We start from the raw sequence: 27235 nt of genomic DNA on the forward strand, positions 1-27235 counted from the left end.
TGTTATTCATTTTATAGTAAATGTCTTTCTGCTTCTGTTAAGACTCATTCTACTAAAGCTGTTTCCTCTGGTGCTCTTTTCAAAGGATTAGACACCAATTCCATCCATGAGGCTCCTACTTGGACTTCAATCCAAACTTTCACTAAGCATTATAAGTTGGATGTTATTTCTATAGCAAGGGCTGGTCTTACCAAAGCTGTAATGCATGGGTTTCCAGAGATTTCCTCTATGCTTTCCTCCCTTCAAGTGTCCTTTTAAGCTTTTGTACTCTCCCTTATGTAAAGAATACTGCAACAGTGATATGGAAGTATATAGTACAGTTGTGTAAAATCTTGCCATAAGAGTAAATGTTGTTCACTTCATTGTTACAGTGTTTGTTTCCTCCTTCCTCCCGCTTCTGATGTACTTTATTCCTTCTGTCTTCCTGGCCTGGAATTCTTTTTCCTCTTTCTTTTTCTGGATGCACATGCTACTCCTGGGGCTTTTCAGTTCTGCACTATATATGTCCAGATGTCACTTTATGCCCTGTGCCTTGGGGAGCATACATGTGATGTACGTCTGTATTTTCCTAAGGCTTTGGTATACTGGCCGGACGCTGGGCTGCCTTTGGCGGAGAATCCCATATGCAAAGAGTACTGCAACAGTGATTAGAAGCAGGGCTGGTCTTTGGTCAAAAGTTTTCCTAGGCAAAAGGGTTCCACTGGACCCCACCACCACCTGGTGCCCCTATCCTGGTCTTCCTCACCATTCAGATTACATTCTTTCTTTTTCTCACAGTTTGTCTTACTCTTCAGTTTTTCATGTATTCATTTGACATATTTTAAATAAACCATTTCTTTACTGCAAAAAAAAAAGAATAATGGAAAAGCTCCCTTGCCAGAGCGGCACCAGAGTGGCATATGCCAGCTGTGATTAGAAGGACAGCTACTGTTATGGTAAGATTTTACACAACTGCACTCTCAGTTCCCTAAGTGGTCTGTGGTGGAACAGGAAGGATACCCAAACCCCATTCATTGGTTTTCTTACCCAGGCCCAGTTTCAGCAGAGTGAGTATCAGAACTGGTGAAAGATTCTGTGCCAGTGTTCTTTCCTCCCAAGAATTTTAGTTCCTCAACATTGCTATCCTCCAAGATCTTGCTGCCAACTCTGGTCAAATCTTTTTGAGGACCATTTGTAATGTCAAAGTTTTTGGCATTTGATTCTTTAGTGCTGAAGTCCTCAATGGTTGTGTCACACCAGAGTCATTGGTACCACTGGTCAATGCCAATGTTTTTCCCCCTTTGGCACTGGCACCAGTGTGTTTGGCATTGATGGTTTTAGCCCCAGGTGCATTTGCAAAAGGTTCATCACAGAGATTCACCCCGATTGTCCAGTAACATAGCAAGGGTTTGGTGAGAGCGGCAAATGCCTTGGGTGCAAAGTGTTGGAGGGGGGGCATGGTCAGCTGATCCTGATCACTCTTTAATGCATTACCTACTTTGAAAAGCCAGTATTACATTTGCAGTCAAACCTGAGCACTGTAGTACTCCATATGTGTTTTAAACTGTAGCAACTGCTTGCTACAGTTTAAAAGTTAAAAAAAAAATTCTAAAACCTGAGGGCTGTAGAGCCCAGTGCATTCATGTACAAACTGTAGCACCTGTTGCTATATTTGTATCAAGCAGTTTGCTACAGTTTAAATGAAGATTTTTTTAATGATAAAATGTGTTAAAGGAAGGTTGGTAGCAGGGCACAGAAATGGGACCTAAATGGCTGGGGCAGGAGAGGGGAGAGGACAGGAGTGTGTTATGCATCTGACCACCTGATTCGTCTACCAGTAGAAGGAATGTCTATTTTTTTTGTGTGTGTGGAGGAGGGGTGCATAGATCTAACTGTAATAAGCTGATCACTTTTGGCTTATTACAGTGAACTTTTTTTTCTGCTCTTTACTTGAACATCTGAGGGTGTGGGGCACTGGTTCATAGTACCGGCCCAGGGCACTAATTGAACCAGCTACTTCTACGATCTTCCAGCATGAACAGGCACCTGCTCCATTGGTTCTACCCTTAAGTACTATTGACACAGAGACTTTAGGCTAGTCCTCTATTTTGCTCTGTCATTGGATCATAGGATCATAAGAAGTTACTAGGCTAATGGCCTGAGGGCCCATACAAACCTAGCCAAATTTTACCTTTGTTACCATGATCAGCACCTATTGCCTCTGTCCAAGAGGGACATAGGTGGAATCCCTGGGGTGAATTTACAGTTACCCGTCCAGATTGTGTTTGAAGAGGGCCAATGAGGTGCTCTGTTTGATGTGACGTGGGAGTCTATTCCAAAGGTGTGGTAACCTCTGAGAGACAAATCTGTCCCTCCAGCAGGTTCTTTTGATGTAACATAATAGATTTAGGTGTATAGATTGCGAGTAACCCATGTGCCATTTGACTTGCAGATGTGCAGCATTTCCAATAAAACAGGGTCACACATCACCTTATATGCAAGGCAGAGATCGCCTCTGAGTAGTCTGTATGAAGCAAAATAAAGTGACAGTGATTTCAGCTGATCCATTTAGTATAGCTAATGAAGACTTCAAATTTTCTTTGTGAAGAACCTTTGTGGTCTCTCCAGTTGTTGCAGGTGCTTTGAAAGGTACATGCCAAAAGGGGCATTGTATTCAATTATTGGCCTAATGAGTGAAGAGTACAGGCAGGTGATAACTTCACTTTTTCTCGGGACAATGCCCTTACTTATTAGGTGAGCCATATAGAATGCCCTTCTTACCACTATGAAGACATACTGATCAATGGCAAAGTTGCTGTAAACCTAAGTGCCTAGATCTCTCACCACTGAGTACGTACTTAGGGTATTGCCGTTGTTGTGATAATTTGCAGGAACATTGATCTTGCCAAAAGGGATGATAATACATTATTTTATAGTTCAGTTTGAGGCCATGTCTTTGGCAATAATCATTTGTTTGTGTAAGACCTTCTTGAAGGATGTTGACATAATTTGGAGATTCTATGACCGCACCTAGTTTGCAGTCAACAGCAAACTTTGTCAGCCACAGTCCCTTAGTTTTAGCTTGTACTTCGGAGAAATAGATTCCAAACAGTAAAGGTCCCAGACCAGTCCCTGTGGAACGGGTCTGCTGTTTAAGTGGAGTTTGACTGTATGGGTTCTATTAAGAGAGTCAGTTCGAAACCCACCTTACAGTATAAGGGTTGATGTCTAGCTGGGAGAGTTTATCAATGATGCCTGAGTGAGGGGTAGTGTCAAATGCCTTGGCCAGGTCTAGGTAGGCTGTATGCACAGATTTCCCCTCATCCAGGGCCCTTCCAACTGTCTTGAAGTCCTCCAGGTTTAACAAGCATGATCCCCCCTTGACAAATCTAAATTAGGTAGGATGTAGTGTTTGGAGATTACCTATATCTTTCTTTGTTGATAAGGTTGATGATTCTCTCCATGGGCTTGTAGATAAGGCTAGTCTGGCTAATAGGTCTGTAGTTCCTGGGGTCAGTAGAAGCGCCGCCTTTGTGCAAAGGGAGTAACGGTGGCTGTTTTCAATTCAGCTGGGATGATGCTGGTGCTTAGACTGTGATTGAAAAGAGTAGCCAATGGTGATGCTAATTCTTGTTTTAACCCATGTAGGACGCAGCCTGGGATGTTATCAGGTCCCACTGATGCTGTGTTTTTGGTCTTAGAGAGGGTGTTTACGAACTGCCCTTTAGAGATTCAAGGTAGGGGACAGGTGACTCTCAGCTACATGCTTACAAAACATTCATTGTATGTTGGTTTTAGTGTCTTAAGGACAGAGGTGGTTCACTCCAGTGGTTATCCAAAGATTTCTTGTAATTTCCTCATAGCTTTGCAGACCAAGCTAGTCAGGCTTATAGGGTGACAGTTCCCGGGGTCCGTTGTGGCTCTACCTTTGTGGAGCGGAATAACCATTGCTGTACGCCACTCTGTGGGCACGTAGCATGTGGAGAGGCTGAGTTTAAACAGTGTGTTTAGGTGAGGGGTTAGTTCATCTTTGAGCTCGTGTAGAACGCAGCCTGGGACACCGTATTGTCCCATTGATGCTGTGTTTTTGGCTTTGGAGAGAGCTGTTTTAATATGAGTGTCTGTGATTTCAGGGGAACTACATTTTTCTCGTATAGCTATGGGCCCTTTTGGGGGTGAGAGGGGGTTGAAGTTTCCACTGAACCAGTCTGCCAGGATGTTGACTATATTGGTCAGTTCAGTGTATTTCATGCCATTCTGCACTAACTCTGTGCAGATCTGAGAATTGCCACTTAGATTCTTGACATAGCTAAAGAATGCCTTGTGGTTATCTTTGGAGTCCATGGCAATTTTTCTTTCGAAGCTAGCCTTGGATGATTTTATGAGGGAACATAGTTTTTTGCTGATACTGATCAGGGATGTCTTCCCTTCCTGGGATTTTACTATTTTCCTTACTAGTTTCCTCCTTCTATTGTATAGCTTGTTTATGGCAAGGGTTCACCAGACTGGTTTCCTTTTCTTGGAGGAGTGAATCTTGGTTTTGTTTGGGATAGCACGATCCATGCATTCTTGTAGGTGCCCATAGAGTGCATAAGTAAAGGATTTTGCAGTTTGGACAGCGTTATCCTTTAGCATGGGGGCTTTGAAACTTCCCACCCTTGTCTTAAGTAACGTGAAATTTACTTTTGAAAAGTTTTTCACGGTGGTTTCTTTGACCAGGGGTGGTGGCGGAAATTGGATATCCAGCGTGATTAGTTTATGGTCAGATCTAACCAGCGAGGGGTTGACCTCCGGTGTGAAATACCAGTCGCCCATGTTGGTGATGACCAGGTCCAATATGTTGTCACCTCTGATGGCAGATAAACCAAAATGTGATAAAGATGATAGATGAACCAAAATGTGATAATTTACTGTTAACATGATGTCGTCTTGAAAAGCTAAAGCCACTGTAGGTGCCTTACAGAACTGTACTTTCTTTTGGTGTAAGGATTAAATTTGAAGTAAGCCAATCAAGTGATTCATGGACACGACCATCACCCACACCACAAGTGACTCGAGTTTGACTACCATTTTAGGTGCGTGAATTAGTTTGGAATGAAGAGAAATGACAAGGCTCAGTCTTGTCATCTTTCCTATCCCTTGATGGTGGAAAAAAGGAGTGGGTGATGTGAAAGAGGATGGCGGTTACACTGCACTGTTAGATCTCTGGTTAAGTCTGGGGACTTAATGAGGAGTATCATACACTCATTGGAGGTAGGATTTCTGTAGGGCTTGTTGCTTATATGAACAAGTGATACCTTATTGACAGGTGACTGCAGAGATGTTAGGGTGCATAAACATTCAGACTTCCCACATCTATTAACACTAACAGTTTCTCCTTTAGTTCCTGGAGTTATAGCAGGCGGCCTTTAACAAAAATATGTCTGATGAAAGTATACTTTTATTCTTAGTGCTTATGGAAAAGCTGCAGTGAGTTGGCCTTTTGTCTTTGCAATGTTTTGTTTTTGTTTGTGGTTTAAAGTTTTATTTTGTTCTACATTAATGCAGTAGCTGTTAGTTTTCATGATGTTTAAGTGAGTACAAATATGCTGTAGGTACATGCATTGTATGTACATTTCCTCAGTAAAAGTTCTTTGTGCAAAAGGTGTGGCTGTGTTGTGCAACTGGTTCAGAATCCAGTCAAAGTTGTGTGTTGTGCAGTAGATCTCACCCCTAAAAATAAGAGATCTGATGTTTTTAATCTTCTTTCCATTCATTACTGATGGGGTTCGGTTCCAAGCCCTCAGAACTGATTCGGCCTATTACCAAGCTCGTGCCAGCCAAAGCAACTCTGGAGCTAAGTCTCTACCCAGAATTCCCTTCTCCCTGTTACCCCAGATCTTGTTTGCTTCGTAGCCATAAAGCTGCGTTTCAGCCGAGCTCTCAGCTAAGTAAAATCTTTTTTGATATTTGTGTAAACATTTTTGGATATCTTCATATTTTACTAAACCTCGAGTATTTTCTAGTGTCCTTTCTTCGATCCAACTGTATATTCTCCACTCTACCCATTGTTACTGTTGGTAAACTTAAGTAGCATTGTGGGTACGGCCTTTTCCCTTACTCTTGTGGTATTTCTTCAATACCATAGCTGGTATTGCTTTCTCTTGCTTAACCTGTTGGCTTTTATTTCTATTCAGGTGTTTCCCTTTCTTCTTACAGTGTGTTGTAATATTGGTATTTTTCTTGCGATTTCTTGTGTTTTTTGAACTGAGTGACTTCATTATTGTTGGATTATACTGTTAGTTGTGGTGTCCTTTCTATTAAAATGTCAGATAAGAAAGGTACCTCTGGCTTTAAGCATTGTACTTCTTGTAAGGGCAAGTTACCTAACACTGACTTGCATGATGACTGTGTATACTGTTTGGGAGTGGCCCACCTTTTGGTGCAGCCTCCATGTGATATTTGTCAAAGTTTCAGCCAATGCAGTCTTAATGAGCACAAAAATAAACTCATTCTGAGGGGGTTACTCAAGTCTCCCTTCTCAGAGGCCATTTCTGTGATGGAGGTCTCAATCCCTCCCTCTAAGGACAAAAAGAGATCCCATTCTGTTCCTTCTTCACTATCTGGTGATCAGAGCAAATCCGGGAAATCTAAGGTCCAAAAGTTATCGTCGGAGCATAAATCTGCCTCTTCGGCTCTGACCGTCTCAAAACCTTTGATACTGATGCCTGTATTGGCACAGACCCTGCCTCCAGCACCGATCATAGATCTTACTACACCTATTTCGACTTTGGCACCTGTAGCTACTTCGGCTCAAGGCACACCTTCAACTTCGACTTCAGTTTCCATTTCGGAGCTGACCGTTTTGGCTCAGAGTGCCACTTCGGCACTGAGCGTTGTACCGACCTCACTGGATTTGATCCCTTTGCTTCCGGTCTCGAAACTAGAGACTTAAGTGCCAGCAGACCTTGTACCACGGACCCAATACTCTCCCTCAGTAGACTCGTTTCTGGGCCAAGCGAACAGCCCATTTCTCGAACGTCCTGACACCCCGTCTGGTATTTCCACTAGATCCACCAGAAGTCTTTCGGAAGACAACGTGGTGCATCTTTTGGACCAGCTGTTGGTAGCCAGGCAGATTCCATCACCTTCTAAAACCCATCCACCTGCTGGACTTGGGTTGCCTTATCCACGGACTACGTCTTACACTCCTCCTTTGACCATCTCGGTTCTGAAGCCTTCTGTTCCTTCATTCTTCTTGGAACCCACCACCTCTGCACCTACTGTGCACCTCACTCCGGCTCCGAGTTTGTTCCTTTGGTCTTCAGTTCCCACCAAACCAGTCCTTCCTTAATCTGGGGATTGGGGGACGGGCACGTCGGCCCAGGTTATGGTGCCGACTTTCTCCTTGGTTCCCTACTTGATGCCGATGGCTGCGTCCACACCGATCTTGCTTGAGGTTGCACCCGTGGGGGCAGGTCTGTCGAAGCAGGGTGTGACCCCGGTCCTGAGGTTGTCTTTTTTGGTTCCAAGCTCCCATCCCTCTTCGGACGGGCCGCCTTCCACGTGATGGAGAGGGCTCTTGCTTCTGGTAGCACTCCTATGATGTAAAAATCCCAGTTTTTGCCCCCTGAGCTGTAGTTGTCACAGACCTCCCCAGCTGGGACACCGGACAGAGAAAAGCCGTAGGACACCCCTGTTCAGGGTACCCACTCTTCTGAGTCAGAGACCCCTACCGAGGAGCCCCCTTGAAAGAAAAAGTGCAAGAGGAAGCACGTGAACTCGTTCATGAGGTTGCTCTCACATGCGACCGAAGGGGAGGCTAGAGCAGCGGGTTTGGGCATTGTTATGAGACATCATGCCTGGATGCGCATCTGTGACCTCGCGGATCCCTTCAAGTCTTCCTTTCTGAATGCTCCCATCGGAGCTTCATCCCTCTTTGGCTCCAAAGTGAAGGACATACTAGCCAGGTGTGAGCAAGATGGAAAAACCCTGTCTGCCGTAGGCCTACGGTTTTCCATCCCTCAATGTACTTTCTCCAGGAATCAGAGGAGTGGGAAAATGTGGCATAAGAAATCTCAGGGTCCTTTCCATGCCACACGTGGTGGTGATACTCCCAGAGGCAGAGGGGGTAACAATTCTGGAAGACTCCCGTATAGAGGCAGAAGGGGTCCTCACAACCAAGGCTCCAGGGACTCTTTCTCTGGACAGCCTTATCAGCGCTCCTGAGGGGCGGCCCGATGCTTACCTCTGGAAGCAGTCGGGGTTGTTTCTCTCTGCGCCAAGCTGCCTGGCACTCTTATCACCACATATCGTTGGGTGCAGAATATTATCACCAGAGGTTACACCATTTCCCTTTCTTGTCAAACAAAATTTCCAAGAAAACTTCCCGATGTTCCACCCAGTCAAAGGGAAGCAGCAACCTAAGAGATTATAAAGCTGTCTCAAAAGAGTCATCCAGCCAGTCCCACCAGACCAGCGCGGATCTGGATTTTACTTGAGATTTTTTTTGGTGCCAAAAAAGGCAGAGGACTGGAGACCCATTTTGAATCTCAGCAGCTTAAACAAGTCTGTCACCCAAACCAAATTCCGGATGGTCATGGTTCAGTCCATCCTTCCCTTTTTAAGAGAAGATGATTGGATATGCTGTATAGATCTTGGGGATGCATATTTACCCCTTTACTTCATCAAGATGGACAAATGCTCCAGGAGTCTGCTTTGCTTCCGGCTAGGAGCCAGTCATTACCAATTCCGTGCCTTGCCGTTCGATCTCTCTACAGCCCCTAGAGTGTTCACAAAATGCATGACAGTGGTAACAGCTCACTTGAGACGAAAAGGATTCTGGGTGTTTCCATATCTAGACGACTGACTCCTTACCGCCCCCACCAAGCATTTTCTGGTAACTGCCCTACAACATACTCTCTCTGGCAAAATTGTTGGGAATAACGATACATTGGAAGAAATCAAGTCTTATCTCTGCACAACAAATAGAGTTCATTAGAGCAGTGTTCAATACTCAGTCCTGTCCGGTATCACTCCCTCTTCACAGACTCCACCGACTGAGGCTTCAAATCCGAGTGATTCTTTCTCAAACATCAGTCCTTGGAAGACAAGTTCTCCAAGCTCTGGGTTCTATAGCTGCGTCAGTTCCAATAGTGACTCTAGCAAATTTAAATATGCGAATTCTGCAATGGCACCTTCTGTGTCGATGGTTCCCAAATTGTCATCCCCTGGATTACAAGATTCGAATAACCAACTCTTGCAAGCAGGACCTGCTTTGGTGGCTGAGGCCAGACGAAGATCTTTGGAGCCGACCTTTTCAGACCTTCCAGCCCACAGCCATTGTGACCACGGATGCTTCCCTGATCGGGTGGGGGGGTGACTTTCAGGGAAAGACTCTCCAAGGCATATGGTCAACCTCAGAGGCCTACCTGCATATCAGCTTCCTAGAACTGAGGGCCTTGCTGCTAGCGTTGCAGGCATTCCATACAGCTCTCCCCTCCAAGATAATTGCAGTCCAGTCAGACAATATGTCAGTGGTCTGGTACATCAACAAGCAAGGAGGAACCAAGTCGTACCCCCTTTGTCGAGAAGCCATGAGAATCTGGCAGTGAGCGATAGCTTCCAACCGCTTTCTGATAGCAACACATATCCTGGGAAGCTCCAGCATGATTGCAGACAAACTGAGCAGATGCATCCACATGCTCCACGAGTAGTCCCTCAACCCTGAGGGTGGCGTCTGTAATCTTTAGCCACTGGGGACAGCCTTGTTGCGATCTTTTCGCCTCCCCATCAAACACCAAATGCAGCAGCTACTTCGCCCTACTTACCCCACAGGGGGAGTCACCGAGGGATGCTTTGATCCACAAATGGCCCACAGGACTTCTCTATGTCTGTCCTCCTATTCCTCTGATCCCACAATTTCTAAAGAAAGCTCTTTGGTTGAGATGCAAGGTGATCCTCATAGCCCCATTCTGGCCTCGACAAGTTTGGGTTCCCTTTCTTCGGCCTCACCTAGTATTCCCGCCGTGGATTCTGTACCCTCTACCATATCTGATCACTCACCTCCAAGGGTTGAGTCACCCAAACCTGTCCACTGTCAAGCTGACAGCTTGGTTTCTCCACTTCCACTAGTTGCCAGGCAGGCTAACCTCTCCTCACCTGTTCGAGACATCATTCTGGCCTCTCACAAACCATCCACCAGAAGACTATATCAGGATAAATGGAAAAGGTTTTCCATTTGGTTCAAGGATAACATGCTAGACCCGTATTTGGCTCCAGTTACTGCAGTGCTTCAATATTTGGCTAAGTTTTTTGATAACGGAGCCTCTGCCTGTACAGTTCATGTACATCTGGCAACAATTTCCAACTTCCACAATGGTGTAGATGGCACCCCTCTTATTTCGTTACGCCTTTGCAAGGCTTTCCTCAGAGGGACCTCTCATCTCAGGCCTCCTCTCAGACAGCCCGTAGTACCATGGAACCTCACTTTAGTCCTCTAGTCTTTGACTATAAAGCCCTTTGAGCCTGTGGCTAAGTGTGACCTAAAGCTTTTGTCTTGGAAATCTTTGTTCCTGGTAGCCATTACCTCTGCCAGAAGAGTGTCGGAGCTGCAGGCATTGTGTGTCAAAAGGCCCTACCTGGTCTTTCATAAAGACAGTGTCACTTCGAATGAACCCATCCTTTCTTCCCAAAGTTGTTTCTGAATTCTCTATTAACCAGTCCATTGATCTACCAGTGTTCTTTCTGAATTTTGCCAATAGAGGAGAGTATTGCCTTCACACCTTTGACGTACAGAGACAATTAAGGTTTTACCTAGACAGGACCAAACCTATCCATAAACCTGAACAGCTTTTCATCTCCTTTTCGGGACCCAAAATGGGAGAGGCTGTTTCCAAGGTTACATTATCAAAATGACTAAGGGACTGCATATGTGTCACTTATTCATTCCATAATGAATCCAAGCCACAAGTTAAAGCCCGCTCCACTAGATCTATGGCAACTTCTATAGCATTCCATTCCAGAGCATCCATGGATGACATCTGTGCAGCAGCTACTTGAGCTAAGCCTCATACCTTTATCAATCATTACAAATTGGACCTGCTCTCCAGGGGGAGAGCTGCTTTCGGCTCAATGGTACTCCGGAATGTTCTTCCATAAGGGCCGCCCATGGACCTCAAGGTAGCATGGGAATCCGTCCCATCATTGATGAATGGATAGAAGATTAACAACATCAGATAAAGAAGTTACGTCTTACCATAACGTTCCATCTGTGTTGTTAATCTTCTTTTATTCATCACTTCCCACCCTCCTTCCCCCTCCAAAGGCTCCTGGGAGATGCTTTGGGTCTAAGTGGTGCACTAGAGTACTTGCTTAGAAGTGGCTTTGGCTTTACTTCCTTTCTTAGCAAACTTGATCTGAGGTAACAGGGAGAAGGGCATTCTGGGTAGAGACTTGGGTCAAGAGTTTTTTTGGCTGTCACGAGCTTGGTAATAGGCCGACTCGGTTCCGTGGGCTTGGAACCGAACCCCATCAGTGATGAATGAAAGAAGATGAACAACATAGATAGAACGTTATAGTAAGACATAACTTCTTTTTTTTTAGCTGTTTTTCAAGAGACAGTTGAGATAAACAGAGAATGTACCTTTATGCTGATGTCATATACTGGAACTCTCAGTTTCCAGAAATGTATTTGTTTAGCTACAGTCTTTTTTGATGGCATTGTGTAGATAAACTGCTGTTAAATTATCAGTACTTTGTATGAAAACCATAGGAGAGTCCTGTAATGTCTGTAATTGAAATCTGCAATCCTTACATGTACACATTCCATTGACTCTTCAAACCTGAAATCACAAACAGTGAAATTCTCCCTCCCAGGTGTAACATTCATAGATGCAATAGCTAAACAAAGTGTGGAGGGAGCATAGCCATAATGTATAAGCAAAACTTAAAACTAGAACTTATTCACCCCAATAATCCCAACTTTAATAATTCAGAAATACTATTTATCAAACTCAAACATCAACACTAATAAACATCTAATCATAAGACCCATGTATATCCCACCAGGGTATAACTCCAATACTGTTGAGGAAATGCTACATTAGATTTCCTCAACTTGTACACAAGAAATCATCCTAATGGGCGACCTCAATACTGATTGTTTTTCTTACGATACTGATGATCCCTATAACTTCATCAGTCTTTATGGATTTGCCCAGATTATTCAAACCCCAACTAAAACTGACAATACTTCCAAAAGGGAATTAATACTGGATTTGGATCCTCACCAACAAACTTTTACTAACCTTTCAATCCAGTTGCCTCCTCAATAGCTTAAGTGACCATCTCCCCACCTGTTTGAATAGATGCCATCTTAACCTCCACAGGGAAGGTTGTTTTTGCCTAATCCGTAACAAAAATAAATTTAGCCCACAAATATTTCTCTCACTTTTACAAAACTGTGATTAGATGCTCTCAAAACTCTTCCCCTAGACTCTGCTGTACACTTCTTTAACACCGCTTTCCTTGATATTTTAAATAGGCTAGCACCCTGTAGAACTGCTAGAATAACATCATGCTATGCTCCATGGGTAACAAGTGACACCAAAAGACTGTGCCTGGACTCTCTGGCACACCAACGAAAATCAAACTAACCTAGAAAAATATAAACTTAGGAACAAAGCAAAATCCCAATTTAAACTTGACAAAAAGACTTACTGTTCTGCTGCACAGCAACAACCCAAGAAATTCTAGAGCACCTTAAATAAACTCCTTCACCTTGGCAATACAGCCACCCTCAGCCCCATTACCACTACCAACACCAACAGCATAGCCACATAGTTTAACACTTACTTTACAGATTCCATACAGTCACTCACCAAACACTAACTGAACTCTCCTCCAGCTATTCCATCACTGTCTCGTAATACCAGTGACACATTCACCTTAAAATCTGTTCCTACTGTCACTATAAAAAAAAACCTTCTGTCTAAACTTAAACCCACTACCCTAACTGCAGATAATCTACCTACAGATTTCCTAAAAATAGCAGCTGACACTGTTGACTATCCTGTCAATATATTGATCTGTCTCAGAACACGATGTCCCTTAAATTGGAAAATATCCTGTATCATCCAACAGCACAAAGGGGGTAACTCTACCAAGATCTCAAATTACAGGCCCATTGCTATCTTATCACCTGTGTCCAAAATTCTAGAAAAATGCATCCACTTTCAGCTTCTAAACTATCTACTAACCAATAATCTTTTATCTCATACTCGGCACAGATTCTGCCCACACCATAGCACAACTGCCCTCCTAAGCTTCACAAATACCATTCATCAGCACAGAAATAATGGACAGCTAGTCTCCTCTATCGTTTTAGATCTCGCCAAAGTCTTTCATACGGACTCCCATCAGAAATTACTTGATGAACTTGCTACCCCAAAACTCAGCTGCTCTTCTCTCATGTGCTTCCATAGCTACTTATCTGGATGGCAGCAAGCCACCAAATGGCACCAGAGGCTGTCCTCCCTACTTCCTGTCAACCTGGGCGTTCTCCAAGATGCTATTCTAGGGCCCTACTATTTAATATTTTCACCAATTTCCACAACCCAGCAATCCTTCAATGCTGTTGAATCATGTATCTCAGCAGCTCAACTAATTATGAACCCCTCTAAGACTAAGCTGATGCTATTTCACCCCAGCAAATCACGCAATCCCTCCCCCACCCCAATCCAAATGCACTCCTCCAACCACACCAACAAACAAAACTACAGGGTATAGTAATTGACAGTCTGAAATTCGATTTACATCTATCACAGTCCGTTAAGAAAACACACACAAAACCTGGCTCACTGTGTAGCGTTAGGTCCTTCTTAACTAACAACACTAGACAGGAGGTAGCACATACTTTCTACTCTCCACCCTATTATATGCCTCTCCCATCTTTACTTAAGTAAAACTGACCTTTGCAAATTAGAAAGCTGCTATAATAAGATTGCAAAATGCACCACCTGGACACCACATAGGTCTCACCACTGCACTGCCTTACATCAACTAAGCTGGCTAGAACTTCCCAACCCACCTGACTTGTACACAACTAACCTCTGCTCACAGAAAAGTACATCACTCTGATAAAATCCTTATCCTTCAAATTCTGCTCCAACCTTATACTAACACTAGGCTTCTCCGATCCTCTTAACAAATCTTTACCACAAGTCAGTAAATCCAGCAATACAGCTGGTGACTCCCTCTACTTAAACTACATCTTAAAGATATGGAATACCATCCCCCAACCAGTCCTAAACAGTCCTAACCACTTTCAACTCATCTCACTTTAAAAAAACTTCTAAAAGGCTTCCTCCATAACAATTGGCTTTGCTCTTGTACTACTCCTGGTTAATTTAGCAACTGCACCTATTTCTTACTCCTGCACCTAGTTCTGTAGCCTATCCATGTCACTGCCATTTATCTAAAACTTTCCCTTCTACTTCATATCTTGTACCATACTGCTACTACCACACATTAATTTTCCTCTCACCTAGTCACCTCATCACACATTTCTTGCATTTCTCCAGCTCATCTATCATTCTGTGCCCCATCTTTGTTGTCTTCTTCAACTTCCACCCACCCTCCTTTCTATAGTGCCTATAATTCCACACTCTATATCCTACTAAGTAGTAATTCATCTTTCTAACCACACATTTCCCACTATAGCAGGCTTCTTATTTATTCACAACTCTATTTTCATCTTTATACATTGAATTAAGTATGTTTTACCTCACATCTATAACACTCTGGAATGAAAGTATTCCCTTTTGCGGGTATTGTATGACCCCGTATATCATTGGTTCGTTCCTGCAACTGTTATACGTGGCAAACAAACTTTTCTCTGTTGTGTGTATTTTATGACCTTGTATACCTCCTGTTGAGTGTACTTTATGACTGTGCATACTTATAGGTTTCTTTTCAAATTGCAGTGTACATATCTTGTGTCCTGTTATGTTTGTGTCTGTCCTTTAAAATTTGCTAGAAGCTGTTATTTTATGTTCTATTTGTGTCAATCCTTTAAAATTTGTTAGAAAATTCTGTATGTTAATGTTGTCATTTAATTATTGTATGTATCCTACATCATGTTATATTTCTGTGCTCATTTAAATTGATAGAAACTGTTAATATGTTTTTTAAATTGAAATTCCTTTTTCTATAATTTTCTGTAATTTTTCTCTGGAGCTTTTTTCCCTGAGCCTCCTCTAAAAATGGTCTCTCCCAGTAAACAAAAGTAAAATAAATAAATAAATTATCGTTAAGAGTTACCCTCGTAGCATCATGGTACTACAGTAGTGTGTATATGTGCACTTGGAAACACACACACACACACACACACACACACTTGTTCAAAATGTACCTCACTGAGTTTTAAAACTTTTTTCATTTTGTGTGTTTTAATTTGGTTTATGTTCTTTGTTCATACCACTGCACCTTTTAATGCTAGAAATGTTATATTATTGCTCATTTTGACTTTTTTTTTGTTTGTTTTTATAGAAGAAGGACTTTCCTATGGGTATTCCAGAGTGTGGTACAGATGCCTTGAGGTTTGCCCTCTGCTCCTTCAGCAGTCAGGGTAAGTGGTATCTAAAATGCGGAAGTATGTTTTGTGCCTGAGAAGAAAATTGCAAAAGTGTTATTGTATGACTGGTGGGCCATATGTTCTGATTGTCTTTTCTACAGCTTAAATTTTACAAATGATTAAACTTCCAACAGTTCAGGTCATAAAATTGGTTTGTGATACTGGTAAAGTATTCACAAGGAGGAACGGTATTGGAAAAGGCATTGTAAGGAATGGTTGCAAGAGCAGCTTTCAGATTGTGTTCACTTGTAGAGTGAAAGCACAAGATGCATTCATTTGCAGAAGTTAGCTGTCCTTTAGGCACCCAGAACACCATTTGTGTGTCTTGTTTACACCACTAGCAGCATCCCAAGACTAAGCATATAAATGTGTCAGTAAGAATCCCACCTTGGCTTAAAACTTGTCATCGGAAAAAAGCATTTCTTGAATTATCTTTGGTTGTTATTTTGTGTTAAATTTGCAGAGTGCCAGCTTTCTCTCCCCTTCTCCTTTGTTTACTAACCAGGTAAGTAAAATAGCTGCAGTTAGATTTTTGTAGGGGGTGTTGCTGAAGCACCATCTGGTTAAGTGAAGTAAGAATTGCAGTGTTTGCAAGTGAAATTTTAATCATACACAGAAGTACAGGATGCTGATTAGCAGTTCGTAGCTTCAAGTGTCTTTCCTAAATGCCAGACATCATTGACAGATACAAGCACTTATGGTTTACTGTCATAATCCTGAAGTGCACTTCATTGACTAGTGGTACATCGAAGTACAGTTTCAAAGGGGCTGAAAATCGAATGTAAACTTAAACATGGAGAACCTGCATCAACGAACACCGAACAGTAAATGAAATTCAACGGTCACATTTTCATAACAATGAATTTCAAACCATTGGCATTAACATGGTTCAAAATGGAGACGTGAAATAGTTTTCAATTTTGGCAATATGGTTTAGCGAAATGAATAAACGCACACGTGCACTTCGGAGTTTTGATAGTAAATCCTTATTTATCTATGCGATTGTTTATTTGTCCCACTCCTGCAGCCTCCTGCCATCAGCTGTGTCCCATAGTTCTTCCTCGATATTCCAGTCCAGTATCCTCAACACATGTCCATTTTACCTTATACATACTAGGGCTTCACAAAATGGGGAGTTTCTGTTTAAGTGTTTGGCAGTAGGTAGACAGTAAATCAAATTTTGTACTGCACAATCCTGACAGCTTTATAGTTTAACACATTCACTCTCCTGCCACACAGTGAGTGTGTGGATTTTTCAAGTGCTCAGTTTGCACCAGAATACTGCAGTTCCTAGTCTCCCCAAGGACTGCAGCCATGAACGGAAAACCCTTCCTCTTTCAGGATAGGTTAAATAGCAAAAATGCCACTTAGTCCCCATGCCCAGAACCAAAATCTAAGGGCAAACACTTAATTTTGTCCGTGTGTTTTATTTATTTTGTTTGTTTATTTATTTGACATTTGGTAACCCGGAAAGTCTGACTGGGTAGAGATTACCCATTTTCAGCAGAGGCCTGGTGAGAAAAGCTCCACACAAAGACAGACAGAGAAAAAAATTAAATACAGGACAATAAACAGTGAGAAATTACATGTGGTAAAAAAATTACATAGATTATACAAAATACATAGATTATAAAAAATACATAGTTGGATAAAAAATTCTAGATGCAGGAATTAACAGGACTTTACCCGCAATAATTAAACCTACAATTTACATTCTGGTTGAAGGTGATACAGAGTGAATAGATTAATTGGTGGAGGGAAATGGAGAGAGAGAATAAGAAAGTGTAGAGGTAGAGAATTCTGTATTGAGAGTTAGTAGAATTGTGGTGATCCGAATGAATAGGAAGTTAATAGTACTAGGAGGATATTAAAGACATGACAAGCTGGTAGCTAGGTATGAGAATAACATCAGCATGTTGAAGGGTTTGGACATCCCATGTGCTTGTTTTCCTCCCATGCTCATGTCACTGTGGACAAACTCTTTTATTTGGTTGTTTTTTGTTAATCAGGATGATTATTTTGATGAACTTCATGTTTCATAGGTTCATAGGTTGGTACTGGGCTATCTGCCCGAAGGCATATATTAGCCCAGCCACGTTGTGCGGTATTCACCACCCCTTTAGTAGTTCCCTAGACCCTTGTACTAGCAGCTAGTACCCTTGGCCCCTATCTAGTAGTGCTGTTGGCGTGATCCCCAGTGTGAACTTTCTGTTACCCATCCACTCATCAAGGTTCCTCTTGAACAGTGATAGTGAAGGGCTCTGTCTTATGTAGATCGGGACCCTGTTCCATAGTAAGGGAAGTTTCTGCGAAGGGAATCTGTCCCTCCAGCATGTTCTATTCATTGTTGTGTTGAGGTTTATATCCCTAGAGCGTGTAGCTCGAGTAGATTTGGTTTTGCTAGGATCGAGCATGTTCAGCAATTCTGGATTGGACATGGCTCTGTACATTAGACAGAGATCGCCTCTGAGAAAGCGGTATGCAACAGAGAACAGTCTTAGCTTTTTCAGTCGTGCTGCATAGGGCAACTGTTTGAGGCCAGTAATCCTCTTGGTTAGGTACCTCTGTGGTCTCTCTAGCTGCTGGAGATGTCTAGCCAGGTACATTCCAATTGGTGCATTGTACTCAATAATGGGTCCGATGAGGGAAGAGTAGAGGGGCACCATTACATCCTTAGATCTTGATGCGTACCCTTTCGTGATCAGATGGGTCACATAGAAGTAAAGTATTTTCTAACCACTTTGGCAACATGGTTATCAAAGGAAAGCTGACTGTCTACTTGGGTCCCTAGAGCCCTTATTTCTTCTTCAGATTTCAGGGGATTACCTCCTGTGTTGTAGTTTGCGGGTACTCTGTTTTTTCCAAAGGGGATTACTACGCATTTTTTTGCATTTAGCTTGAGACCATGGCTTTGACACCATGCATCAGTCGCATTTAGGCCCTTCTGGAGGATCTCCATGTCGGCCGGAAACTCTGTTGTAGCACCCAGTTTGCAGTCGTCCGCAAACGTAGTCAGCCACAGCCCTTCCGTGCTTGCCTGTACTTCTGAGAAGTATACGCCAAACAGGAGGGGCCCCAGGACAGAGCCCTGAGGCACACCACTCGTTACTGGTCTGGATTCTGACATAGATCCCACTACTCTTACTTTATGGGATCTGTCTGAGAGCCAGTTTGCGATCCATCTTGTGACGTATGCCCAGGCTGGTGAGCTTATCAATAATACCTGAATGGGAAATGGTGTCAAATGCTTTAGCAAGGTCACGGTAAGCCGTGTGTACCTCCTTTCCCTTGTCTATAGCCTGAGTAACTGTTTCAAAGAAATCCACCAGGTTCAGGAGGCATGATCTGCCCTTGACGAAGCCGAACTGTGTGGGGTCCAGCGACTGGAGGTTCCCAATCTCTCTATTTATGAATTCCATAATAATTTGCTCCATAGCCTTACAGATCAGACTGGTCAGGCTTATTGGTCGGTAGTTCCCAGGGTCAGTTGTGGCCCCACCCTTGTGTAGCGGGACCACCATTGCCATGCGCCATTCTGTGGGCACATATCCTGTGGAGAGGCTGAGACTGAACAGGGTATTAAGATGTGGGGTTAATTCCTTTTGGAGCTCGCGTATGACACAGCCTACACCATCTGGTCCCATGGAGGCAGTGCTTTTAGCTTTAGAAAGAGCCTTGTTAACCAACGTATCAGTAATAATTTCACTGTTGCAGTCATCACATTTGGGTTATCTGCCTGCAGGTAGCCCTCAGCCGGCCTGAATACCAGAGTCTTTGGATTACTGCTTCAGATGTTGTCACTTCTTCTATGACATCAGGTCGTCAGAGGTATAAAACATGCAGCCGATGCCATTACATCAGTCTTTCTTGCCGTGCAGTACCCGAAGCAGAAGCAGTTCTCAAGTGCCGGTCATCCGACTCCTGAAATTTTCATTTTCGAGTTTCAGACCTGAAGTCTTCAAAAAGATAAGTACCCCGTTGGGGATCCTTTTTTCTTGTTCTAACTGATGTCAGAAAAAATTAACAATTGTCTTGCCTGTGGAAAGCAAATACCTCCTAGAGATTTTCATTCTTACTGCGTCACCTGTCTAGGCCCTGACCACAACGTCCCTCGCTGTTGGTTTTGTGCCTTGTTCAATGCCCAAAACTATTCATCAGGCTATTTTTGTAGCCAAGTACTTTCGTTCTCGGTCTCTGTACTCCGAAATGACTTCATTAAGCCATCCGACTACTGATCTTCCAAAAAAACATAAGGATAAAGACAGAGACAGACCGCATAGGTCCAAAACTGCCGACGACGCTTCTATTAAGCTAGTCACCAGTCCGCTGGTACTCAGTAATGCACTTTCATAGCCTCTAATGCCCACTACTACAGATTCACAGGCCTCTACTGAGACCCATTCAGAGTCCGGTATGCCACAAGATGCTTCTTCGACTATGGAAGCTGTGGATGTCTCTACCTTGGATGGGTCCGGAGCCGCTGTGCAGGTACCGGCTTCTGAGGGTGTATTCAGGCCTACCGACTTTCATATTAAACTGACAACTTCGTTTCAAGCTCGAAATACCAAATTCCTCAGGCCTAAAGCTTGCACTATGCCTAGAAAACCGATGACCAAACCGCATACTCAGGCCCATATGCCTCAAAAACAAATGATTATAATGGCTGAAGACCTTATTACCTTAATTAGGGGAAGTCAGCCTTCCCCCTCTAAGAGACTTAAAACTGATTTTCCTTCTGACTCTTGTGATCAGGAATCTGATATCTCTGTTCCTTCTGACTACCAGGTTTTACCCCTATCTACTTATGAGGATTCTGATGCAGAGGATTCCATTCCCTCTGCTTCTCCTCCAGAAGATTTTTATTTTGGTGAACCCTTGCATACCCTTAGGGAGCATTTCTGCTGGGAAAACCAAGGCTATTCTAAGTCCAAAAAGAGACTTAGGGAATTTTTACTCATGCCACAACACAGGCCTCTGGCTATCCCTCCTGTTCTGGAGATTGTAGATGATGTTTTCTTGGAATCCAGCCTTACCCCAGACACGTTGCCTCCAGCTCTCAGGAAACCTGACAGGTACTACACAGTACCTGACTCTCACAAATTCCTCTGCGGATCCAGAGACCATTTCCCAAAGACCAAAAGGCATTAAGGCTACTACTGCCAAAAATCCTACCCCTTCTGATAGGGACTCTAGAGCTTTAGGCAGATGGGGTAAGAAAGTATACACTTCTGCTACTTTGGCCATTAGGGCTTTAAATTGCCAGTTTCATATGTTAAAGTATCAGCAGCATATTATGGGACTATTAAAACAGAAAATTATGTTGATTCCTGACTGTGCTGAACACAAAGAGTTGCAAGAGTTAATGCATTCTGTTGAACAAGTTGGTAAACATACTTTGCAATGTGGTTTTGATGCTTTGGAAGCATCTTGCAAGGCTGCTGTCACTGGGTCTGTACTTAGAAGACATGCTTGGCTTAAGGAACAAAACTTGACAGTTCATGTTAAAGCTAAATTACTGGATGCACCCTTAAACCAAGACTGCCTTTTTGGCAACAAAGCAGAAGTCCTCAAAAGGATGGAGGAAAAAGCTAAATCTATGCAAACTGTTAAAGATTTCTTACAAGTACAGCTTCCTGGATTCAGTAGGCATTGGCCTTCAAAGTACTGGTCTTTTCCAGCCCCTTCCAGGCATTCTCAGTCCAAACCCAGGAGCAGCAGACAGCTAAGACTTCAGTCTCAGGCTATGCAGAGATCTAAGCAGTGAGGGAGCTCCCACTTCCAAAGCAGGGAGTAGTAAGCCTCCCCCCTTTGGAAAAATGGCACAATGACTAATCCTTAGCTCTTCCAATCCCTGTTCAACTACTGGCTCCCTTAGGAGGAAAGCTCTCCCTGCATGCAAAAAACTGGGAACTCATTACCCAGGACAAATGGGTTTTAAACATAGTTTCCCTAGGATACAGGTTCCACTTCCACTCATTACCAACCACAAGTGGATGGCCAGACCTCCCCCCAATCAGTGGGCTGAGGCCCAAAAACAAGTGCTCTTTCTCTCCTCAGTATCAGGGCTATTCAACCTGTTCCAGCAGAACAAAAGGGACAAGGTTTTTATTCAAGACTGTTCCTGGTTCCCAGAAAAGAAAACTCCTGGCGTCCTGTCCTGGGCCTGTCTATTCCCAAAACCTTACTGGTGGTTCCAAAATATATTCTCAAAACCTTTCTGGTGGTTCCAAAATTCAAATTGCTAACTCTTCAGCAGCTTCTTTCTATTGCTAGCCAAGAATGCCTGGCTGGCAACCCTAGACTTAAAGGAAGCTTACCTGCACATCCCAATAAGGGAATCCTACAGACAATACCTACATTTCAGGGCGGACTCCATGCCCTATCAGTTCTCTGCACTTCCCTTTGGTTTATCTACTGCGCCCAGGGCATTCACAAGTGCCTAGCTCCAGCCATTGCATTTTGCAGACAGAGAAATATTCAGATTTACCCATAGGACGATTGCCTGATTCAGGCAGAAAGTCAGGACTTGCTATTACAACACCTGGCATTTGTAAAGAGACTTCTAACCTCACTGGGGTACACCATCAACGAGAAGAAATCACACCTAGTACCCTGCCAACAGATTGTATTCCTGGGAGCAAGCTTGAGCTTGAACACAACTTCCCAGATGGCATTCCTCACTCCGGAGAAACAAGTTTATTTGACAACCTACTTCAGCCTACTGGCCACAAAAACCTAGCTCTCTGCAAAGAAGATCCTGCAAGTCCTGGGATTCATGGCCTCTTACATTCTGTTAATTCCATATGCAAGACTGCATATGAGGAAACTTCAGTGGTATCTGAAAAGTCTATGGTGTCAACATTCTTAGGACCTAGAAACAATGATTCCTATCATTCCTTGTCTAACGACAGAGTTTCTTTGGTGGGCAGAGGTCTGCTACCACAACAAGGGACTCCCTTTCACTCTACCCCCTGCCGCCCAAACCCTGACAACAGATGCATCAGACTATGCATGGGGGGCTCACATGGCAGGGCAGTGCATTCAGGGCAAATGGACCCCAAAACAGATGCACCTACATAACAATCAAAAAGAAATGTTAGCTGTACAGAATTCTCTGACAGCCTTCAAAGACCTTATTCTTCCTAGACAACTACTAGTAAAGACAGACAACACAACAGTTATGTGGTACATAAGCAAGCAGGGGGGGACCCATTGCTACCCACTCTGCAGACTAACCATGGCTCTGTGGAACACAGCCTTGAACTTCCAAGTGAACCTGCAAGCTCAATTCCTGCCAGACGAACTAAATTCACTGGCAGACAATTTAAGCAAAAATCTCATAGACCCACATGAATGGAAACTGGAACCCAAAATATTCAAGCTCTTGAGGAATGATTGCGGGTCAGCAGAGGTAGACCTGTTTGCCTCCCCTCAGAACTACCATTTGAACAAATTCTGCACCAGAGCTCCCCACAGTCAAGCTTGAAAAGTGGATGCCCTGTCTTTTTCCTGGGAAAGCCTCTCAATTTATGCCTTTCCCCCTCTCTCTCAGGTTCTGCTAAAGATCAAACAGCACAAGCTGAGGACAATACTGATTGCCCCAGACTGGCCATGCCATCACTGGTATCCCCTTTTGCGCAGTCTGACAAGGCTACAACCATGGCACCTGCCACGGACCCCCTGCCTGCTGTCCCCAGCAGGTGGGCCAGATTCTGCACCCTCGGCTTCAAACCCTGAACCTTGCAGCCTGGCTAATTCCCTGAGCTCACCCTTAGCAACCCTCAGCAAGCAGGTGCTGAATGTCATTCTTAAGGCAAGGAGGCCTAGTACTAGAAAATCCTATTCAGAAAAGTGGAAAACATATTGTTCCTGGAGCCAGGCTCAGGGGAGGGGTACAACAGTGCCCAGCTTACCCCATATTCTAGATTATTTAACAGAAACGCTGCACAAGGGCCTATCTTTCTCTTCAATTAAAATTCATGCTTCTGCCATTTCAGCTCATTATAATACTGAGCAACCCCTCTTCTCTCATCCCCTGCTAAAACAATTCCTTAGAGGGACCTAAAATGTAAGGGCCCCTAGGAGAGCTCCCACTCCAGCCTGGGACCTTAACTTTGTATTGGAAAAATTCACTCTTCCACCCTTCGAACCAGCTGCTACAGCAGAACTGAAATTCCTTTCCTGGAAAACAGACTTCCTTCTAGCCATCACTTCAGCAAGAAGAGTGTCTGAACTGCCGGCCCTCATGGCAGTGGATCCCTTCATTATCTTCCATGCGGACAGGCTTTCCCTCAGGACTAATCCATCCTTTATGCCCAAGGTGGTCTCTAGTGTGGCTCTAAACCAGTCCATTCGTTTGCCCACTTTTTCCCCTAATCCTCAAAATAAGGGGGAAAGGATATTGCATTCTCTGGGTGTGCACAGACAGCTTACATTCTAGAAGGACCGAACTAAGCCTCTCAGAAAGTCGGACCAGCTGCTAGTTAGTTTTGCTGCAGGGGCAGAGGGGAAGGCCATTTCAAAGCAAACCATTTCCAAATGGATAGCCCATTGCATCCATTTCTGCTACAAGCACCGTGGAAAACGTGCCCCACAGGGGATAAGATCATATTCCATCAGGGCTGCATCTACCTCTACAGCATTTCTCAGAGGAGTCCCTACCAGGGACATCCGGGAAGCTGCCACGTGGAGCTCTGTACATACTTTCACCAAGCATTACCACCTGCCTGTCTTTTCTAAATCCAGAGCTGGATTTGCCACAGCAGTCTTACAAGGCCTGATTGCTAGCCCCAAATGCTATTTAACTGCCTCCACCCTTCCTTGGCTTTGGGAATCAACCCAAATGTGATGACTGCAACAGTGAAACATGAAGAACATAATACAGTTGTGTACACTTACCATAAATGTAGATGTTCGAGTGTATTCACTGTTGCAGTCTTGGATGTTCTTCATGTTTCACTGTTGCAGTCATTACATTTGGGTAATCTGCTGGCAGGTTGTCCTCAGTCGGCCTGAATAACAAAGTCTTGGGTCCTGCGTTGGTTGCTGTCTCCTCTTCCATGATGTCAGGTCGTCAGGGGTATAAAACATGCAGCCAACGCCATTTTAATCCGTCTTTCTTGCCGCTCGGTGCCCAAAGCTGAAGCAGTTTGCAAGTGTCGGTCAGCCGACTCTTCGTATTCGAGTTTCAGAACCGAAGTCTTCAAACTAAAGCTAAGTACCTCGTTGGGGAAACTTTTTCTTGCTCTTTACTGATGTCGGTAAAAATTAATAATTACATTACTTGTGGGAACCAAATACCTCATAAGGATTTGCATTTGTACTGTGTTCCTTGCCCAGGCCCTGATCACAACGTGCCTTGCTGTCGGTTTTGTGCTAAATTTAACCAACACACTATTAAGCGTCGGTATATTTTTGCTTCTAAATATTTTGGTTCAAGATTTAACTACCCTGAAATGTCGTTGGTTAACAATCCGACTACCGGAGTTCACAAAAAACGCAAGGAAAAAGACAGAGACAGACCATCGAGGTCCAAAACCGATGACGAAGCTTCTCCTAAGCTGGTTCGCCGGTACTCAGTGAGGCGCTTTCGCAGCCCCGGATACCCGCTACTTTTGAGTTGCACGCCTCTACCGAGACCCATTCGGAGTCCAGTATGCCACGAGATTCGCAAAGTATTGAACCTGTGAATGTCTCTCCCTTGGATGGGTCCAGAGCCGCTGAGCAGGCACCAGCTTCTGAGGGTGTTTTCAGGCCTCAACATTTTTACATTAAACCGATGCCAGCAACAAAGCCAAGGTGAAAAATAACTTCTATGTCTAGAAAACTGACGCATGAGCCACATGCTCAGGCCCCTATGCTTAAAAAACAAATGATCAAAATGGCTGAGGATTTAATTACCTTGATCAGGCCCCCCCCCCCCCCCCCCCTGCTAAGAGGCCTAGGCAAAGCACTGACTATGAATTTTCAGATCAGGTTTCCATTTCTTCTGATTCCTCTTCTGATCAGGAATTTTCTATTCCACCCTATGAGGATTCTGATGCAGAGGAATCCATCCCATCTGCATCTCCTCCTGAGGATTACTCTTTTGGAGAGACTTTGCATACTTTAAGGGAACATTTTCACTGGGAGAGTCAGGACTTCTCTGAAGCCTCCTGGAAGACCAATAGTTTCAGGTTGAGTATTTTACTCACAGGTTGGGCTCATTTTTTACATAATTATTTAGCCCCTGTGGTCTATACTTTGCCCTCTTATATTCGTGATGTATTTGATTTTTTTGGCAAAAATAAGTGATATTAAATGGAATAAGAATATGTATTTTTTCTCGATTGATGTTAAAAGTCTTTATACGAATTTAAATCATAATTCTGGCCTGGAAGCCTTGAGATTTTTTTTTAGGTAGTTCACCTGTTACAGAATATATAATTGAGTTGGTCTATTTTTGTTTGACCCATAATTTTTTTGAATTTAATAATGACCTTTATAAGCAAAATAAAAGGAACAGCTATGGGGGCTGCCTTTGCCCCCATGTATGCCAGTTTATGCATGGGTCTCTTTGAGAATTAATATATCTATAGAAATCAATTTTTTCATGACTGTGTTATTAGATATTTTCGATACATTGATGATAATTTTTATATGTGAAGGTGGCTGAGAATTGGTATCTTGTTTTATTGATATGTTACACAGCAATAGATTTGGTTTACAATTTGATGGCTTTAAGATGGGGACATGTATTCCTTTTTTGGATGTGGTGCTTAGCATCAATCATGGTACTGAATTATCCACTTCTGTATACAGAAAATTTAGTTGTGGTACACAGTATGTACATGGTGATAGTTGTCACCCTTCCCATACTATTTCGGCACTCCCGTTTGGGGAGATGCTTAGGATTGCTAGATTAGGCAACAATATTGATGATTTTAAATGGGAAATAGGAACTACTGTAAGTATGTTTAATAGTAGGGGTTATAATTATATCCTATTGGAAAAGTGTTGGAATAAATTATGCAATGTTTTAACTACAGGGCATCATTGTAGTGACAGATATGCTGCAGCCCCTTTAACTTTTGGGAATAGAGATGGTAAAGAGATGATTTATTTTGTGACTATTTATGGATGTTTTAGTGATGTAGTCATAGAACAGGTAAAATATCATTGGAAATATTTATGTTCGTTGAAAAATGTTGTTCCCTGGTTAAATGCTAATTTAGGTATTTCCTATAGACGGGGAGAAATATTCATAATTTTTTAGTTAAAGGTAGATTCTCTTTGCCAACTAATAATATATTACGTAATTTTTATTTGGTAGGAACTACTTGTTGCAATATTGTTGCAATTTATAGTTAAAAGTTTTTCTACTATAAATAATATTCCATTTCAAACTTGGAATAATTTTTCTTGTGATACTGTGGGTGTGGTGTATGCTCTTAAGTACCCTTGCAACCTATTTTATATAGGAGAAACAGAGGGCCTTTAAAGACAGACTGTTGGAGCATGCAAGAGATATTTACAATCGCAAACTAGAGAGTTCTATGCAACACATTTTTATGAATTTCATAATAGCAATAATGAGTTACAGGGTACTATTTTAGAGAAAATAAATGTGTCAGTATATGACAATAATAATCTTAAATAACTGCT

General features: G+C 43.1%; 1 protein-coding gene across 2 annotated transcripts in view; it reads left to right on the forward strand.

The window, feature by feature from the left end:
* Window positions 1-27235, forward strand: part of VARS2 (valyl-tRNA synthetase 2, mitochondrial) — a 1808135-nt gene that overhangs the window by 1451544 nt on the left and 329356 nt on the right. For both annotated transcript variants that reach the window (XM_044084462.1, XM_044084463.1), the window contains exon 23: window positions 15508-15586. In XM_044084462.1, the coding sequence (XP_043940397.1) occupies window positions 15508-15586 (79 nt within the window). The remainder of the gene's footprint in view (window positions 1-15507; window positions 15587-27235) is intronic.

This window comes from Protopterus annectens, chromosome 9.part0, assembly GCF_019279795.1.
Source record: "Protopterus annectens isolate FY-2018-M chromosome 9.part0, PAN1.0, whole genome shotgun sequence".
Taxonomy (NCBI): domain Eukaryota; kingdom Metazoa; phylum Chordata; order Ceratodontiformes; family Protopteridae; genus Protopterus; species Protopterus annectens.